The following is a 17,593-nucleotide window of genomic DNA, read 5'->3' on the forward strand; positions in this document are numbered from 1 at the left end:
TCTTCAAAGACATTAGTATCGAATATTCCCTTGCCATTTTCTCACCAAATATGATCAACCCTCTCAGATTCTCCAGAAAATGACATGGAACTATGAGAGACAAATGCCAGGTATTTGGTCTAAAAGTGACTTTGTCAAAGCAAGTAATTTGAGTGTCCTGCCTACCTCTCTAGCACTATTGGTGTAGATTTGCCACTTTTTGGTCAAAGAGGAATTATATAAGACCAACTCGAGCTTCAATTACCAAGGAGTATCACAGCACAACAAACTCTCGGGGTTGTTCACTACACCAGCCTCAGTACAATGAATGAATAACCTTCTTAGAAACAATTATTTATTCTCAGGCAATTGCCTGAAAGTAGTAAAATTCTTTGTACATTTGCATGACAATACACACTATGAGGCAGAATTCTGAGACAATAGCTGCTCTGATAGTTTGATATCACAGATCTTTCCTATTACAATAGTAATAAATATTATTAACCAATGGCCTCCAGTGTAAAAAAAAAAAATTAATTAAAATTATCACTTTTATGTCCTACATAACATATCAATACAACAAAATAGCATTACAAAATATAAAACAAGAGAATTTCTGCTCATAAAACAAACAATGCGAGATTACTGACTTGCAAAGATAAGACATAAATAATTATCAAAAAGGGGGCTTTTCAGTCTTCTTACAGGTAAAAGAAAAGAGGAAACTTCAGCAAAGCTATAACTTGTACCAAGTGGCGTGTTCAGCACAGCTGGAAACTTTCAATTTGTCTCAAGGTTTTTTAGGCCAACTGGTGACAGAATAATTTAATCTATGGCAATTTACTATTATACAAACCACCAACAGCTGAGGCATTTGTTTTTAGCCAAAGATGGTGCATAAAAGATAAGCTTAAAACTATGAAGGAAACAGAAACGCAAAAAGAGACATATAGCTAATTAGCTATAATAGAATCCTTAATTTTTAAAAATTTAGAATTTTTTTATGTCTTGGCTCTTGACAACTTTTGAACAAGTTCATCGTGTCTTAGTCCTATAGAAGCCAACAATCCTCCAGTATTGACACTATTGGAAGTTGATGAATAATCAATTTGCTCATTATCTAGTGTTGTCATTTCTCCACCTGCAGCTTTGATGATAGCATTTCCAGCACAAATGTCCCATTTCTTGATGTTGGTGGTGTGGACATATGCAGTGGCATTTCCAGCAATAACTTCTAACACCTTGAAACCTGGAAAACATCAACAAAGTATTAATATAAACAGTGAATGGGATATATTATGGGCCAAACTTAAAATTTAATACATGGTATACTGACCGGCACCTCCTGCAGGGATCACTTTAATTTCAGGTCCAAAGGCTTTCTTTGCTACCGCCTCTACTTGACCAGCATGAGAGCGCGAGACAATGATGGAAAGAGGCTGTGATGAATCAGTCTGTATAACAAAAGAATAGAAAATAGGAAGAAATGTTTGCTAGTTTCATAGACAATTTCAAATCTGAAAACATATAAATTTTACCGTCTTGGAATTTTGTAGATCAGCAGACTTCGCTTTCCCCAACCACGACCATGTTGTTTTTGGCTCATCAGAGAAGGGTTTGTGAATCACACCAATAACAGGTTTCCCTCGCACAGCAACACAAACGAGTGTTGTAACATAACTGACCAAGTTTTCTAAAGGGTACAGAAATGCAAAAGTGAGAAATTGAAAATGCACAAACAAAATTGTACAGAATTTTTCCACTTTAGAAAACATACCTGTAAACTCTTGAGTAGCATCAAGTGGATCAATCCACACTGTTATGTCCTCAGCTGGAACAAACTCATCACCAGGATCAGGCTGTCCATCCAAGCCTCGGGGATCAAGCTCAACCAACTGCACAGGGTTGCAATCTCCGGCTACCTTTTCTTCTTCTGATATTACCTACCAATTTTAAAAAACATTAATAGATATCAAACAACAAATATATATCTCAAAAGTTCCATACTTTGATTTTAGGGAAGGCCTGGGTGAGTCCATAAAACATGACACAGTGAGATCTTCGGTCCGCATTGGTGAGTGGATCATTGGCGCCTTCTTTCGTTTTCCCTTTACTTTCAACATCTAGCTGTGGTAGGCTACGAACATAACTAACTTCTTTTCCACCCTTTTCAGCAACCTCAATAGCTGCTATGAGCAATTTTCTCAAATTAACAGAGGTTCTTTCTTCAATTTTTGAGCTTCTACTTAGCATATACAACATCAACAATAAAAATGTGGTAACCAGACATAGAATGCCACATTTGTTTAGGCGAATAATTCCGGCAAAATTCATTATGATGGGCAGCTAGGAAATATTTGCTAAGTATACAGAGAATGAAACAGATGGTACTTTAAAACAAACTATTGCCAATTCATTAACTATTCATTCAAAGACGGTTGTAAAAGAAGTTTCAATCAAAGTTAAAGGTAAGCTAGCTAAATTGATCCTTGTGCAACTAAATTTGCCGTGGCATTATATTATGCCTATGACCTGTCAGCCTGGAGGAAACAACTACAAAATAAATAACCTAACCTACAACTGTTTTGAGACACGGCAGAATAGTAATTAAAAATTAGTACAGCAAAATAACAGCTACGTCGCAGTTAGTTTGTCGCTTTTAAACTTTCCACATAAGAAGATGCCATGAAATGTCGAAGTTGTGTGCAAGGAACAACAGTTAGGATGGGGTGCTTGGTAGCAGTAGACTAGACTGACTTCCAAGTCACAGGCGCCTGTGAGGTAGGCAAGGCAGCCGCAGCAGCAGGCGCAGCCAGGCAGAGCGGCAGCAAGACGACATCGTGACGTCGGAAGCCGGGAGGGTATCACGCCGTGTCGTTTGTATTTCATGCTTCAAATGTGTGAAAAATTGTTTCCATACGGCTTATTGAGAAACTTTGTTCAAAAAGATGCCGGCGAAAAATGATACGGACGCGAATGGTGACAGTAATCTTAACATTTTTTAGGGCTGGCTTAGCAACTCCATATGAAAAGATATTTTGAATGCTGCAGGAGAACTAGCAAAAGAAAGAGTGTCAGTCAAATCTGCCATGATTGCCGAGGGGTTTCAAAATAAATAACATGTTGCTAGACTTAATGCATTTAATATTACATTATTATACTGCACTAAAACTTAGGGACATTGATGTCCAATAACAAATGAGAAGTTAAATTGGTAAAAGTAATCACAATCATAACAATGGTAAACATAATAGCTAAACAAAATATTTCTGTCACAAATCCATAACATTTATCAGTAACATAGCAAGAGAATTAAGAATTAATTTTAAATCTGCATCAGCAGACATTTATCAACCCTCACATCACATTGATTTTAGCACACAAATGAACAGTTTGGAAGTTAATGTAAGAGGAAGAATCTAACATACAGCAGAAAATTTTTAAATAAAATAAAACCAAACGATAAAATGAGTAAGAACAACAGTATGATGGAACTAGATATCCCCAACCCCAAACCTCACGACAACCTACTCAAAACAGATTTGAACTCAATAAAAGCGCGTGTGTTACGAATACCGCTCTTGTAGACAAAGACAGCTGCAATATAAACAGGAACGAAATGGATAAATTAGCAAACAGAAATCAACCATCAAATGTACTTTTATACAATATATATATCTGTATATTTATGTTTATTTTTCCTGCACAACATTTGTCTAAACGAAAATTTCTCTTCTTCCTCCACCATACAGCTATAATTTTTTCACAATTCAGTCGATTTAAATAAATGAAAGAAAGAAAGAAAGAAAAGTATCCATCATGAACTGGTAAAAGTTGCACAAGTGATGCAAATACATAAAAAGGAATCCACAATATTTCCAAAAGTACTACTGTTGAACTAAATGGTTTCTTGGACTTCTTCTCCTTCTTCTTGGGCATTGAACTTGCAGAAAATCGTGCACACACATGAGTTCACTAGCACATTGAATATTGAGCGGGCAGGCTTGAGTTGCTGCTTGTAAGTAAGTCCAAGCCAAGCAACCAAGATTTTTGTACTGTCCTCACTTCAGTCTAAGTTGTTTGTGGCCTCAAAACAAATCAGGAACACATTTAATTGAAACCACAAAGCCGAAGGCACAGCCGCAGGCCGAAGATAGCCTGGTACACAGCCTGGGTGGCAACACACAGCCGTAGATGAACTGTACTTAGTCACCTGGGTGTTCTGGACACGAGCGATTCACTTCAAACCACCGATCAATGCAGCTATAACAAACAAAATAATATTAGTTAGAAAAACACACACATAATTTTTTTTTATGTTAAAATTGGTGAGTATAAAGCCTAATTCTTACTTTTTATGATAGATGCATAGACATGGCAGACGAGCTATAGTGTTCCCTTGTAATAGGTCCTCCAAACAAATGACACATTCTCCTTTATCATCGGTAAGCACATCCTCTGTTCAAAAGAAGAAAAAAAGAGGTAAGTGTAACTTAATTTATTCAGTTTTTAAAATGTACTAGTTGAAAACTTATAAACTGCATAGGTTCAAATAACGTACCGTTGTATGAAAGACGTGGCTTGGTTAGACACATGACAATATGGCACTCAATGTCATCCGAGAGAACGAATTTCGAACAAACGGGGCACTTGATACCTGAAAAGAACAAGCAAATTTATTAAATTTACGAAGCCAGAGACAGTGACAACACTTCTGAAACAACAGTCAACAAACACAGGTCTCAAAACACTGATCTTAAAACAAAAGGGCATGTCCATCCAGCAACTTGATACAACGAATGAGCGAATGAGCCTCGGCAATTGGCAGCCTCGGAAAGTGACACTGAACTACTGACAACGGCGAAGTTCGGGCAGAGCGTGGAAGAGCGTCAGTGCCTCTAGTGCGAAACCCCTACCATACATGACCCTGCGCGTGGCCCGGGACGACGACGACGGCGACAGCCTTGGCGTCGAGCTCGCCGAGAGGCCCGGCACATCCGAGGCAGCCGCGTCCTCGTCCTCGCTGCCGTTCGCGTCATCGCCATCCGGGGGAACTTGAGGGACGTCCTCCGGGTCTTCGCCCTCCGATTTGCCGTCAGGGCCGTCAGGGCCGTCAGGGTTGCAGGAGGGCCGCCTGGACGCTGGCGGCATGGGGGTGGCGGCCAGGCCGGCATGGCCCGCGTCGTCCGGCACGCACGACCCCAGCACGATGCCCATCTAGGCGGCCATGCACAGCGTCTGGCAGCAGCGGCAGCACCCACAAGCCCTCCACCACATCCTCCGTCACTCTCCACAGTACCGGCGGCGCAGGCAGAGGGCTCGGCTCGGCAGGGTTGCTTCCTGCTGCTGCCTCAGCCCGTAGCCCGGCCTAGCCTGCCTTAGTACGGAAGGATGGCCCTCGCCCGCCTCGCCCGCCTCGCCCCACGACAGACAACCGCCGCCCGGCTGTGCCGCCCAGACCGACGTCGACCCCAGGACGACACGCGAGCGCGGCAGGTCGGGGCGGGGCGGGGCGGGGCGGGGACGCGGGAACGAAGGCGGGGCCGGGGGCTGAACGGTGAACGCGGCAGTGGGCGCCGGTGCCGGGGAAGGCCCGCGTTGTGCCGGTCGTGTGGGTGCGGGGGCTAGTGAGGGCGAGGCACGGTGCGAAGGCGGCTCCTGACTGACTGACTGACAGCCCACCGGCCGTGAAAGGGGTGCGACAACGCGTGCCAATACGCGTCCACCCGAAAACCGCACGGGCCCGATGCTTTCGATCCAGTACAGCCCAAACATCCAAAGCCGGGCCGGGGCTGTGGAACGCCCTCCTCCCCCTTTCCCCTCCCCGCGTAGTCGCTTCGATCTGTACAGCTCCGAGACACGAAGCGCGAACGCCGCTCTGTGGCAGCCAACCTGTTTACCGGCAGCGCCGCGACCCCAGCCCCCAACCCCCACCCCGAACTCGACACCTCCGACGCAAGGCGCTCGCCGCGCTCGCCCACCACCACCAGTTTCTTGATGAAAGGGGAAGGGGGAGAACAAAATGGGAAAGAAAAGCGGCGCGGAAAAGCGGCGCCACGCGGATCCGCGTTGCTAAGGCCCCGCCGCGCCACGCCGTGCCACGCCGCGCCACGCCCCCTGGCTGACCTGGATGGCCTGCCCGGACGGGCTGCGAGCAACAAGAGCAGGTCGAGCACGAGCAGGCCAGCGCACGGTAGCGCACGGCACCTCGGCGGGCTGGGCAGAGCTCCGAGCTGTCAACGTTATTGCAAGGACCCCTTCCCCACCCCTCTTTCCCTTCGCCCGGGGCCGCCGGGGGGCGCAGCGCAGCCTAGCGCAGCCAGCTGGGGGACTCCGGGACGAGACGGCGGGGCGGGGCGCGGCGCGGCGGGGCGCGGATGGCACACACGGATGGAAAGTTCATCAGCGGGGAGTGCAGCCCGCGGCCGCCCCGCCGCACCCCTACCCCCCTCGCCCAGGCCCACCTCGGCCACACGTTGGCGGACGCTCCATGATTGCTTCCGATCGATTCATGTCGCACACCACCGACGCGCCAAGGTACAAGGTCACTAGGGTCGGGCAGGCGGCATCGCGAAGCACGCATTACCGCCACGCAAGAGCTGCACGCGGACGGCACGCGGCGAGGACGCGCCGCCCCGCCACGCCCTGCCCATTCCACGGGTAAAAAGTTGTGGCGGGCCATCGCCCCGTCTGGCTGACTACACCCATCCACGGAAGGGGAGTGAGGGGCAGAGGGGCAGGCCCGGGCTGGCCGGGACGAGGCGGGCTGTACCCTAGGGAGGACAGGACGGCCAGGTCTCGTCGCCCCCATTAGCATTAGCAGCATTAGACGAACTTGGCGAACCCATCGATCGGCTGGGCGCTGCCACGCCGTGGCACGCCGAAGAAGGCCGGACGGACAGGCCCCGCCGGCGAGCCACGCCACGCAGTGACGTCGCAGCTCAGCAGCGCCGCGCGGTCGCTAATGCAATGTGGGCCGGGCGATGACAATGGGGCGGCGGCGCGGCGACGCGGCAGCCCCTGTCCTGTCCGGCTCGGTGTCCAGTCTGGACAGTGCCAGTGGAGTGAGGAGGGCGCGCGCGGGCAAGGTGAGCAGGGGCGAGGAGGGCGAGGCGGCGGGGCGCTGGCGGGGGGGACAGCCAACACACTGGCGGTGTTGTGACGTGCGATTGGGAGCGAATGCAGGGGGTTGGTGGTGGCAGTGAGGCGGCAGCTGCCCGAGATACGGTCCACTCGGGTCGGGCTGTCGGCACCCGTCGTCCGTCGGGTCGGGCGGTGAAATCATTCCGGGCCAGGCCGGGTGGAGTGAGCGTTTAATCAATTCCCGCGCGACCCCCCACCCCCATCCCCCTTTCCCGGTGGACTGGACCCCACAATCTCGGGGCTGCACTCGCTGGCGCACCGCGCAGGCCGAGTCGCCGCTATGGACATATTCATCAAGAGCTCGCGAGCACAGCCTCTGGGGAAAGGCCGGGCCTGCCAGCCGAGCGGTTCAGAGGAGCGATTTCGTCGCTCGGTCTCTCTCTCTCTCTCACCCTTCCGGAGAGCCCGATGAGTGCGACAGAGACAGCGACGAGGTGACTCTCCTGAACAGCTCGGCAGGCCTGCTTTGCATTGAAGACGCAGTCCTCGTTAGGTGGGAGTCTCGGGACCGCGCGGATCACTCAATTCCAAGCAGACGAGTGCACCAGGGTGCAACGAGGAAGAAGGAAAAGGAAGGAGAAGGGGAAACGCAAGCGGGATAGAGCCTCTGTCGGGCCCTAGAGAGGGAGAGAGAGGGTCGCATTCGCACCGCCGCGCAGGCCGACCACGCCGTGCCGTGCCTCGGCGCCGTTGCTGCTGACGCTCGATAGTGCACGGCGTAGTGCGCGGCGTAGTGCTTGGCACAGTGCTTGGCGTCCTCCGGGCCTTTGTCGGGCCGCCCCGCGAGGCTCCGCACAATTCAGCTAGCCCGCCAGAGTGGCCCCAATGCAGATGGCATCGCGGATCGCAGAATGCAGCCCAATTACAGCTCTAGCGGGCTGCTGGCGCTGCTGGCAACGCTGCGTCCGCGCCGCGCGAGGCGCCCGGCGAGGCAGTGAGGCGCCGTCTCGCACGCGGCCGAATCAATGGCTAAAAATACGGGCAGCGCGCGAAGCAGGGGCAGCAGGGGCGCGGACAGGCAGGGGGAATGGACAACAAACTGCACGCCGCGCCGCGCCTCGCCTCGCCTCGCCTCGTCGTCGCGCGGCAGGGGAGCAAGGCGCCGGGTTGATAAAAGTGCGAATCGGAGAGGTGCGGGGCTGCGCAGCGCGACGCCTGGCGACGCCTGGCGACGCCTGGCGACGCCTGGCGACGCCCCACTCCACCGCGGCTCAAGGACGGCCGCGGACCACGTGCAAGCGCCACCAGCAACCCCCGGACACGGTGAGCCTCGGCAAGCAAGCCCGGGGAACGTGACGAACGAGGAGAAGCGGCACACTCCGTTTGATCCCTCTTCTACCGGAGGGCAAACGCGAGAACGAAGTGGGGGAAGTGGGGCAGCGGATGGCGCAGGTCCAGACTGATTCCGTCGCCCTGTCTCTCTTGCCCCAAGAGTGCGAGAGAGGCAAAGCGGCGGAAACTGCTCTCGGAATCAATCTGCAGGGAGAGAGAGGCGAGGCTCGCACTGCCGCAGGGCGGGCCGGGCGGGCCGCGGCGAGGCGAGCGGAGCGCCCGACGAGTCGAGGTAGGCCGGCCCGCACGGCACCCCTGCGTGCGGTCGCCAGTGTTGCCTACCCGCGCCTGGCCGCCACGCTGCCAGCGAGCGCCAACGAGCGCCAGCCCCACATCAAACAGGCAACAGTGCGGCAGGCCGACGAACCGCGGAGACCACGGCGTCGTCACCACCGCGTGCCTGCACTGTACTACAGTGGAGTGAACCTTCCCCCAACTAGACAGAGTGGCAACGTGCCGGCTGGCGTGGGGGGTTCACTCTGCGCCCCGGCCCCGGCCAGCATAGTCTCAATCCGCACGTTGTTTTCGTCGCCCTGTCTCTCTCGCGCCTGTGCGGGACGCCCCTTGAGTGCGAGAGAGACGGGGAAGGGAAGACTACGCGCGGAATGAGTTGGCGGCCGGTGGCCGCGAGCCGCCCTGCGCTACGCTGCGACGCCACAAGCCCCGGTGCGGCTGGGGCCGCTGGGGCGCTCGCAGGCCTTATCTGTACGGAGGCCGCGCAGTGCAGATAGCGAGGAGGGAGCCAGGCGGACGAGCGGCCAGGCCGACGGTGCCGGTGCGCCCCCGCCAATCCCAGCTCCCAGCCTAGCCGGCCCCGGGCCCCAACCGGGCAACGAGGCATGGCTCGGCACAGCCTCAAATTGGCTCCACATGGCCTGCCGCGTAATCACGTCAGCCAGGTAACACCACGCTCTGACTACCCCCCGCCCCTCCATCAATTATTCAGTTCGGCGCACATGCACTTATCGGCGTCCGAAATTGTGCAATCAGTCTGGTAACCACCAACAAACCCCCAGTCTCCCCGGCTGCTTGACGACCCCCCCCCCCCCCCCCCCGGAGGTCCTTGCCTCTCCCTCCCCGAGGCCTCATCGAGTGGATACTGTACCGCCAAGCCGCGCCGCCACGCCTGCACCCACCCCCCGCCCCCGCCTGTCAGCGTCAGGCTAAGCTCGTCGGTGATACAGATTTTCAATATAGCCAAATGGAGATTCTAATGGCGTGTCGGGGTGGCGGGCAGGGCGGGCAGCAGTGACGGGCCGAGTGCGCGTCTAAACAGCGACGCGACGGCCATTAGCGGCGCGTCGGCAAAGGGCGGTGGGGCGCGGCGGGGCGGACGGGGTCAGCGCACGTCTGGCTGGGCCGGGGCAAGCCGCGGCAGCCACGCCACAACCTCTGCGGCTTTGCCTCAATTCTTGATGTTCCGCGGCGCCCGCAGGTTCAAAAATTGACGTGTGCTGCAGGCAGACCGCTTTGCGGGTTGCCGACTGCACAAGGGGCTTAGGCCCCCACGCCCCGCCCCACCCCACCCCGCCCCGCCCGGCGCGTCCCTCGGGGAGGGACTCTATGAATGAGTCGAGCGCGGAGGGGAATTGGAATCTATTTACTGTGTGGTACAACACCACCATTGAGCCGAATGGCCCCGCTGCTTTTATTGGCACCCACTGTGCTGGGCGGCCGGCAGGGCAGGGCAGACCAGCGCCCAGCGGGGACACGTCGGAGCCCATCCCCATCATCGCCACGACCCCCGATAAGTAGGCATCCGGCGATGCAGCGGTGCAGCGGGGCAACGGCCTCCGCGTTACGCTGCAGGCTGCAGGCGGCGCAGGCCGCGATCCAATACGTCGATAAAGCGTCCGCGTCGTCTCGTCTTGCCTTGCCAGTCTTGCCCTATCGCAGCGCCCCGCCGCTCGCCGCTTCGCCTGGCATCACAACATTTGGGCATAGCGCACGGGAAAGCCAAGGTCGGCGCAAGCGAGCAAGCCAAACTCCCCCGAGCCCGAGCGTCAGCGTCACGGCGCCACAGCGGGCAGGGCCAGATTACGCTCACGGGATCAGAACGCTGGAAAGTCCAACCGGAACCATGCACAACGTCTGCTCATGGAGCAGCGTTTCAAAAAGCCAACATGAATCTGACGCTCATGTACGACATGATTCCCATCCACCTGGTTATTCTTAAATGAGTTGCAGGCACAGGCCAGTGACCTCACACAAGTTTATCTGAACTTCTTGAGATAACTCTGTAGACAGTATCAGGTCACAACACAATCACTGAAGGACATGCAATTGTCCTTGCAATAGCCTCATAGTAATAAGGGCGGCACTGACCAAGCAGAATGTTTCGAGGGCAGGTGAGGTGTTTAAAAATCCAACGACAAAGCTACGAAACTTATTACAAAGTGATGTTTTAAATTTTCTTTTCACCCCTTAAATTATTCCACAATTGTCACCATATACATTACGTTAAAAGCACAAGACAAGCAACAACAATCAGATTGCAGCTAATTTTTTAAAAATCAGCTTGTATTTTTCACTTTTACCTATCCCTGTATTACAACTACAAAAGGAGGGCATGCCACCACCAAGGTCTCTAATTGAAACAAGGCCACCAAAAGGTCATTCCAGTACAACAGCTATTTAAGCTAGGACCAGTTCAAGTAAACCAAATAAAATTATGTTGCTTAAAGTGACGACATGATTAAGGCAGGAGAGAGGAATTGAGGATACACGGCGAACAAAACACAAGCAGCTAAACAAGACAAGAAATTGGCAAGGGATCTGTAGCAGAGACTATTGCCTAAGGAGGTTAGGAGGAACCAAAACAACAACACATCGCAGACGAGGCCGGCCTAAGGCTTCAATGACAACCGCTCCCACGGGCAGCTACGAGAAAACGCAATCCTCTGCGACTGACTTCCCCGCCGTGGCTCCGCGCTGCGAGGAGAAAAGCTGTCGCCAGTGGAGCAGAGCAGCACTGGACCAAGCCTGCAAGGCCTGGCAGCCATATTTCCAAGCGCCAATCCGCGACCCAGGCGCGACTGTGCGACTAAGATTGCAAGCCATTCCGCGGCACTGTCTCGACACGGCGCACCAGGAGCAGGGCGCGGCCAACAACATCGCATGCATGTCCAGCAACAGGAACAACTTACCGTTGAGTGACCAGATGTTGGTCGGCAGGGAGTGCGCGGCGTACACCCTGCCCAGGTTCAGCCCGTCCAGGGCGTGCTCTTCGTGCGACAGCGAGCTGCTGTCAGACTCCGCGGACTCGGAGATGTCGTAGACGCCGTGGTGCGCCATGGCATGGTGGCCGTGCGGCATGCCGGGCACGCCGTGGGCCAGCCCGTGCAGGGCCATGTCGTGGCTCATGGTGGAGGCCATGGCCGTCGGGCTGCTCATGTCCAGGGTCGGCACACTGGACAAGGACCGTGCCCGCTCTCGTTGTCTGTCCGTGTGCACTCTGAGGAAGCTGAGGCCCGCGGGGACGTGGCCAACGCCACTCACGCTGCCGGCGACACCCGTGCCGACCACTTCGGCGCTGCTGCTGGCCGAGAAGGTGCGGGACCTGGTGCTGGGTCCATGGCCATGGCCCCCCATGGGCCCCCCGACCCCGTCGCCATTCGCATTCGCGGTCGCAGTGCTTGCCTTCGCACCCATGGCGAGTCTGTCACCTTGTCACTTGCTCCACTGATCTTCCGAGCCCTTGCAGCACCACGGCGCCGTCCAAGTCGCGAGGCATCACGACCTGCCCTGAGGCCGCACTCTGACTCTGTCGCAGAACAACACCACCGTCACCGTCAGTCAGCCTCACATCCGCAGCAGCAGTAGCAGCCGCAGCAGCAGCAACCTCCGACACCAACAAGCAGACGCCATATTGCGCCAACAGCGCTCCGCGCGCACTCTACCGGTATTCGTGGGAAGCAGGCCTCGCGGAACTGCCAACCTACGGGAACACAATTCAAGTGAACGGGAAACACTTGTGTCGCATCGCCATTTATGCTACAAAAAGAAAACCCTGAAGACTATAATTGCTCACTGGCCAGCTTGTGACAGATGCTCGCTAGCGACGACCCCTCTCAGTCTCAAAGCACGCTTGAGGATCTTGTGAGGTGGTGCACATGTAACGCGAGCGTGTAGCCGCGAAATTTGGCCGTGAACCTGGTGCTACCATCTCCTCAACGTCCTCCTCTCCGACGCGTTGGTACAGTCAAGGCCCAAGGCGGTGAGGCATAGTATGGTAACGCCCCGCCGAAATGCATGATGCATGGAAAGCCCACGGAAAGAGCCAGTCACAGCGCACCATCTTAATCTTATCTTCCGCCCATGTGTCATAACTGTTGCTGTACTCTCCATTCACACGAGGGGAGAGCCGACGACTCACCCCCTGTTCCGGTGGGTGCTATAACGCTTGCCACAGGTTACGACACCTGCCGAGCGACGACACGAGTCGTGTCGTCGCAGCCTTTCTCCCTGGCACACTGTGCTCCCACACCGAGCTCATGCCGATCCCCCTTTACCTTCCCCTTGCTCTACTTCACCTGCTGCACTTACAGCTCCTCATCCTCTTCCCCAGAGCCACTTGAATGTATATTGTAGGAGGCCCCACAAGGAACACGTTATAACATTTTCACACCAAACCTGGGCATTTATTTATATACAATAAAAAATTAACAATCACAGCTGGTTCATACAACATTATCAGAAGACAATATGTACTGAAAAAATAATACACATTTTTGTTTAAAATTAAGAAAAGACACTACCAGTTAACTATGAATGAAATATTAACATAGAATTTTGTCTAAATTTACCGTATTCGGCACATAAAAAAATAACCCCTACTTTACCATATATTAGCTGCAGCTTCCACAACAGTTATAATTAAAGCACCATTATCAGCATTACCAATATGTTTAGCTCTACATGAAGCCAACATACAGCCAAAACAGAAAACAAGATCATGTATACAAGAAAATCAAAAGGAAACGGTCAATATAAAAACAAGTACTATTTCATATTGACCATTGAGTGATTGAAAGGCACCCTATCATAATGAAAGGTTGGGGCCTTGCAATTGGAACAATATATCAACTATAATGTGAGGTCTTGCTCTTGGAACATTTATCAACTCCCAAACTAATCATATTCAGTCCACAGCCTTTCCTTAAAACATAAGACCTCCACAACAATTCATAGACTATACAATAATCTGTTTTGAATTTCTGAACTAACTGAAATTCACTTGATCAGGCAAAATATTAACATTTACATTCCAAGACAATATCAATTGAATAGGTATTTTGTTCTTTTGCAGGGAAAATAGTCAAATTTAAATATATTCAATCAGAAGAGACATTGTGCTACATTACAGAAAAAAAAAAAATTATTTACAGACACCAGGTAGACAATAGAAGTATAAAGGCAAAGAGTCCAAAAGGATATTATTGCCGACAACAGACAATACACAGGACTCAAGAGTTCTAAACAAGAAAAGAAGATATAAAAACTGCAACAGGAAAGGTTCTTTTCTAAGGATAAACAGTGATACACATTTAAATGCATTCTCATTGAGGAAAAGTCTCAGAGACAAACAACTCTCAGAGATTAACATTAACATTAAAATAGCTTTGGGGTACAAGTTTTGGTGGGTTCAAATCAAACTTATGTGTTTTCAAGGTGCATGACAAACACAATATTTGTAAGAAATAGAATAAGACATTGCCAGTCCAGAACTAGGTAATCAAATTTTCTTAATTTCCCTTTTAAGAAAAGCTCAGACCAGGCTAACTTTTTCCTTGTCATACTTTGGCATTAAAAACTCACAACGAAAATGAACTGCAGCATTAGATGCAAAATGTAGGAGAGTACTTAAAGTAAATCAGAGCTGTGGAATGCAGTACAGATGTATAAATTATAATGTTGCTAATATTCTAGTGAATCCAACACAAACTGTCATGATGGTTTGTCCAACACCCCAGAAAAGAGCGTACAAAGGGGCCATTTGTAAACTAGACGCACGATAAACATAAGCTATGGCTGCACTGCTGATGACCCCAGAAGTCAGTGGACCCACCACTCCCATTATCAATATCATGACCGGAAAAAACCTAGGAGATAAGAACAATTGGTAGGTAAGATGAATAATTGTAAATTTTATAGATAAACTGCATATTATGGGCCAAGGCTACTTACTTTCCAAACCTATGCTTGTGAAGTGTTGCAAAGGATATTGCAGCAGCAATCACGTGGACAAAAATAGATGAAAACAATGCCCATAAAAAGACTTGGTACCACATTTCTGAAAGAAAAGACCAATTACACAAATTTACACAAATAACAAAGACAGTAGGTCATGATGCCAGCAAGAAAAAAAGTAATATACAACAGTTAAATATTAGTACCTGCAAAAGTATTAAGTGGGTCTGTTGGGGTGAGACTAAATACATTTGCTAATGTGTCCAGCTCAGAAGTATGGAAATCTTGCGAGCTATAATGCATGTTGACAAGGGTCTGCTCCATCTTTGAATTAGGAGCGCAGTCGAATGAAATCTTTTCCAACAGTACAATAAAATGGGTGCCCCATTCCAAACCAAATCACACCTGAGAAAATATTTTCAGACAGACACGTTAGAAGAGGTTCAATAAAAGTCTGAATTTCATGGTAATAAAGTTGCCTTCAAGAAGAAGACAGATACTACAACTAATAAATAGCCAACCGCAGTACAGGAGGAACATAAAATGAGAATAATGATTTCAAAGACAACAACAGAGCAGGATTTGGCTATGGAAGTTTATTGGTTAAAGTATCTAGATCAAACTTAGGCAGAAGTGAAAATCCGATAAATGATGTGCACAAGCACCTGGTAAATTATTCACTCGTTCCCCCGACTCCATTTAAAATACAAATAAAATTAATCTGTCCTATCCAGGTTTATTTTCTTCCTCTACTTGAGAATTTTCGTTTCGACCGTCATGATGCCTGTAGCAGACAACACCCCCCCCCCCTTCCCCCTCCTCTTAGCCATCTTTTGTTCATACATGCTAGGTAACATAAACATGTTTGATTGTTTTAAACCAATCCGAATATTTAAAGGAATTTACTTTTCTTTACAGAAAAAAAATCCAAAGGACTCATAAAACTTATTAAAACAATGAGGTTTAAGGAAAAGAGAGAGGAAGGAAAGGCGAAGTAAAAGGGTGGGGAGGGGAAACGGGGAGGGGGAGGGGAGGAGGGGAAAGAAAAGCAGAAGTTTCATACGGAGGTGCCAGAGCGCTGGGTAGTTTCATAGCCGGCTTCTTACTCCTGGAAAGTTTTGACTGAGCACACAAATTTGTACGTATTTTAAAACGGTAAATTATTGCTTTCATCATTGTACTGCTTAATCTGTTCCCTATTCTTCTTGAGTGTTTATCTCTTATGAAGAGTACAGTGGGAGAGCTCTTGGTGTGTGTGTGTGTGTTTGTGTGCACAGCTTTACTTTGAGCTTTATGCACGTTGTATTCTTTGTCGTGAATTGGTCTTTGATTTATTAAACATGAGTTGATGTAACTCGAAGTCCTGTATCTTAGCTACAATTATACAGGTTAACATTTTGTAGTATTCCCACCTAACCTGCATTCTGTGTCCTTCTGCCTTGAGAGCACTTTTTCTAGCATGTAACTTCGTCTTGAAACATGACTTGAAATAATTCGATCTTTGCGACACGAAATTCGTTTGTAAATTTACTCATTATTACAGGAGCCATGGATGATAGAGACTTGCCATCTGACAGTGATTCCAGTGATGAGGATTTTGTTCCCGGAGGTACTGTCAAACATTTCTGATTGGTATCAATTACCTACTCTGTTGTTCTGTATCATAAACTGTGATGCTTCAATGTAAGCTTTTGTATTTCCATAGGTGCTGACAGTGACCTTCCCTCTGAGGACGACTCTGGCCCTGATGATGCTGAGTTGGAGGCTGGGGGTAGTGGGGATGATGAATCGAAAGCCAAGGGACGAAAGAGGACTACCAAGGGAAAACCTGGAAATAAGAGGTTTGTCATTGGACATAAAATCGGAAATTGTATCTGTCATTAGTCTTTTCAAAGTAGCAAGCACTAAAAGATTGTGTCATCATCAGGAAACGATCAAAGAAGAATAGCGTGCAAGAGGTTGTAGATGAAATTAAAACAGAGGAAGAAAAAGAATTAGCCATTGAGAAAGAAAAATTAACTGAAGAAGAGGAGAAGAAAAAAGCTGATTCTTTATGGGCTGGTAATATTATTTTTTTGTGAAGCTTTAAAGAGAGCCTTCTTGTTTTGTTGAAATTTAATCGCTCTTATATCATTGTTGTTTCTACCTGAATTGTTTTCTTATGTAGACTTTATGAAGGATGTCGGTCCAATCAAGAGGCCAACTCCAGCCTCCTCCAAAGCTGGAAACTCCTCCTCTTCACCTGCAGTAAAAACAGCACTGCCCAAAACAGTTTCAACTGAGAAGGAGAACAAAGTAGAAAACAAAGTAAAAATTACTCAGATATTTGAATTTGCCGGGGAGAAAGTGGAGTAAGCTTTCCTGTTGTTTTTCTGATACTTATTTCAGATGTTTAAGAACTGTACAATAAACAAAACATATGTCTTGTTTAGGGTCACAAAGGAGGTGGCGGCTGATTCAACAGAGGCTAGACTGTCATTGCCAATCGCAGGTGGTCCAAGTCGGGGTACAGCACCAAGAGGTAGAGGTGGGGGTCTTTCTGCTGTTCTCAGTCAAATTGGCAAGAAGTCAAAGATAAGCACCCTAGAAAAGTCCAAACTAGATTGGGAAAGGTTTAAAAGAGATGAGGGCTTACAAGAGGAAATCCAGACTCATAATCGAGGCAAAGATGGGTATGTTCAATTCCTCAATTGCTGAGAATTGCTAAGAAAAACATTAGGCAAAATGTGTTATTTATTGCTCGATTCTAACATGTTTCAGATATTTGGAGAAACAAGATTTTTTGCAGCGAGCTGACCTTCGTCAATTTGAAATTGAGAAGCAACTGAGAAGCAACAATAGACGGAGTAATAGATAAGTCAAATTGCTGATTTTCGATTTCAAAAATCACTCTTATCCCAGACAAATTATTGTACATTATTTTGAAAAGGTATGCATTTTCCCCTGATTC

The 17,593-nt window shown here is 49.7% G+C and overlaps 4 protein-coding genes across 6 annotated transcripts; 1 reads left to right on the forward strand and 3 right to left on the reverse strand.

Moving 5' to 3' along the window:
* Positions 1-317: 317 nt before the first annotated feature.
* On the reverse strand, positions 318-2,978 carry LOC117650494 (putative inositol monophosphatase 3). The gene is made up of 5 exons (XM_034393959.1): positions 1,987-2,978; positions 1,757-1,922; positions 1,518-1,672; positions 1,316-1,433; positions 318-1,228 (listed from the first exon to the last, which is right to left on the reverse strand). Exons 1-5 carry the CDS (start codon positions 2,311-2,313, stop codon positions 981-983), a joined length of 1,014 nt encoding a protein of 337 aa, XP_034249850.1. The 5' UTR covers positions 2,314-2,978; the 3' UTR covers positions 318-980.
* Positions 2,979-3,106: 128 nt separating this feature from the next.
* LOC117650495 (E3 ubiquitin-protein ligase ZNRF1) lies at positions 3,107-12,326 on the reverse strand. The gene is made up of 4 exons (XM_034393960.1): positions 11,601-12,326; positions 4,541-4,636; positions 4,332-4,437; positions 3,107-4,242 (listed from the first exon to the last, which is right to left on the reverse strand). Exons 1-4 carry the CDS (start codon positions 12,103-12,105, stop codon positions 4,185-4,187), a joined length of 765 nt encoding a protein of 254 aa, XP_034249851.1. The 5' UTR covers positions 12,106-12,326; the 3' UTR covers positions 3,107-4,184.
* A 743-nt stretch (positions 12,327-13,069) lies between these two features.
* On the reverse strand, positions 13,070-15,448 carry LOC117650496 (transmembrane protein 170A). The gene is made up of 4 exons (XM_034393961.1): positions 15,309-15,448; positions 14,850-15,048; positions 14,641-14,746; positions 13,070-14,555 (listed from the first exon to the last, which is right to left on the reverse strand). Exons 2-4 carry the CDS (start codon positions 14,965-14,967, stop codon positions 14,360-14,362), a joined length of 420 nt encoding a protein of 139 aa, XP_034249852.1. The 5' UTR covers positions 14,968-15,048; positions 15,309-15,448; the 3' UTR covers positions 13,070-14,359.
* A 219-nt stretch (positions 15,449-15,667) lies between these two features.
* LOC117650500 (craniofacial development protein 1) lies at positions 15,668-17,553 on the forward strand. Of its 3 annotated transcripts, none has more exons than XM_034393968.1 (7): positions 15,668-15,781; positions 16,187-16,252; positions 16,349-16,484; positions 16,571-16,704; positions 16,811-16,994; positions 17,076-17,315; positions 17,404-17,553. In XM_034393968.1, the coding sequence occupies exons 2-7, from the start codon at positions 16,192-16,194 to the stop codon at positions 17,498-17,500; spliced, it is 852 nt and encodes a 283-aa protein (XP_034249859.1). In that variant the 5' UTR covers positions 15,668-15,781; positions 16,187-16,191; the 3' UTR covers positions 17,501-17,553. The 3 variants fall into 3 exon arrangements, with proteins under 3 accessions (XP_034249859.1, XP_034249860.1, XP_034249861.1); XM_034393969.1 differs by having other exon boundaries at positions 15,717-15,798; XM_034393970.1 differs by lacking the exon at positions 15,668-15,781 and adding an exon at positions 16,013-16,031.
* The last annotated feature ends 40 nt before the right edge of the window (positions 17,554-17,593 follow it).

Source organism: Thrips palmi, unplaced genomic scaffold (assembly GCF_012932325.1).
Source record: "Thrips palmi isolate BJ-2018 unplaced genomic scaffold, TpBJ-2018v1 HiC_scaffold_5, whole genome shotgun sequence".
Lineage (NCBI taxonomy): Eukaryota > Metazoa > Arthropoda > Insecta > Thysanoptera > Thripidae > Thrips > Thrips palmi.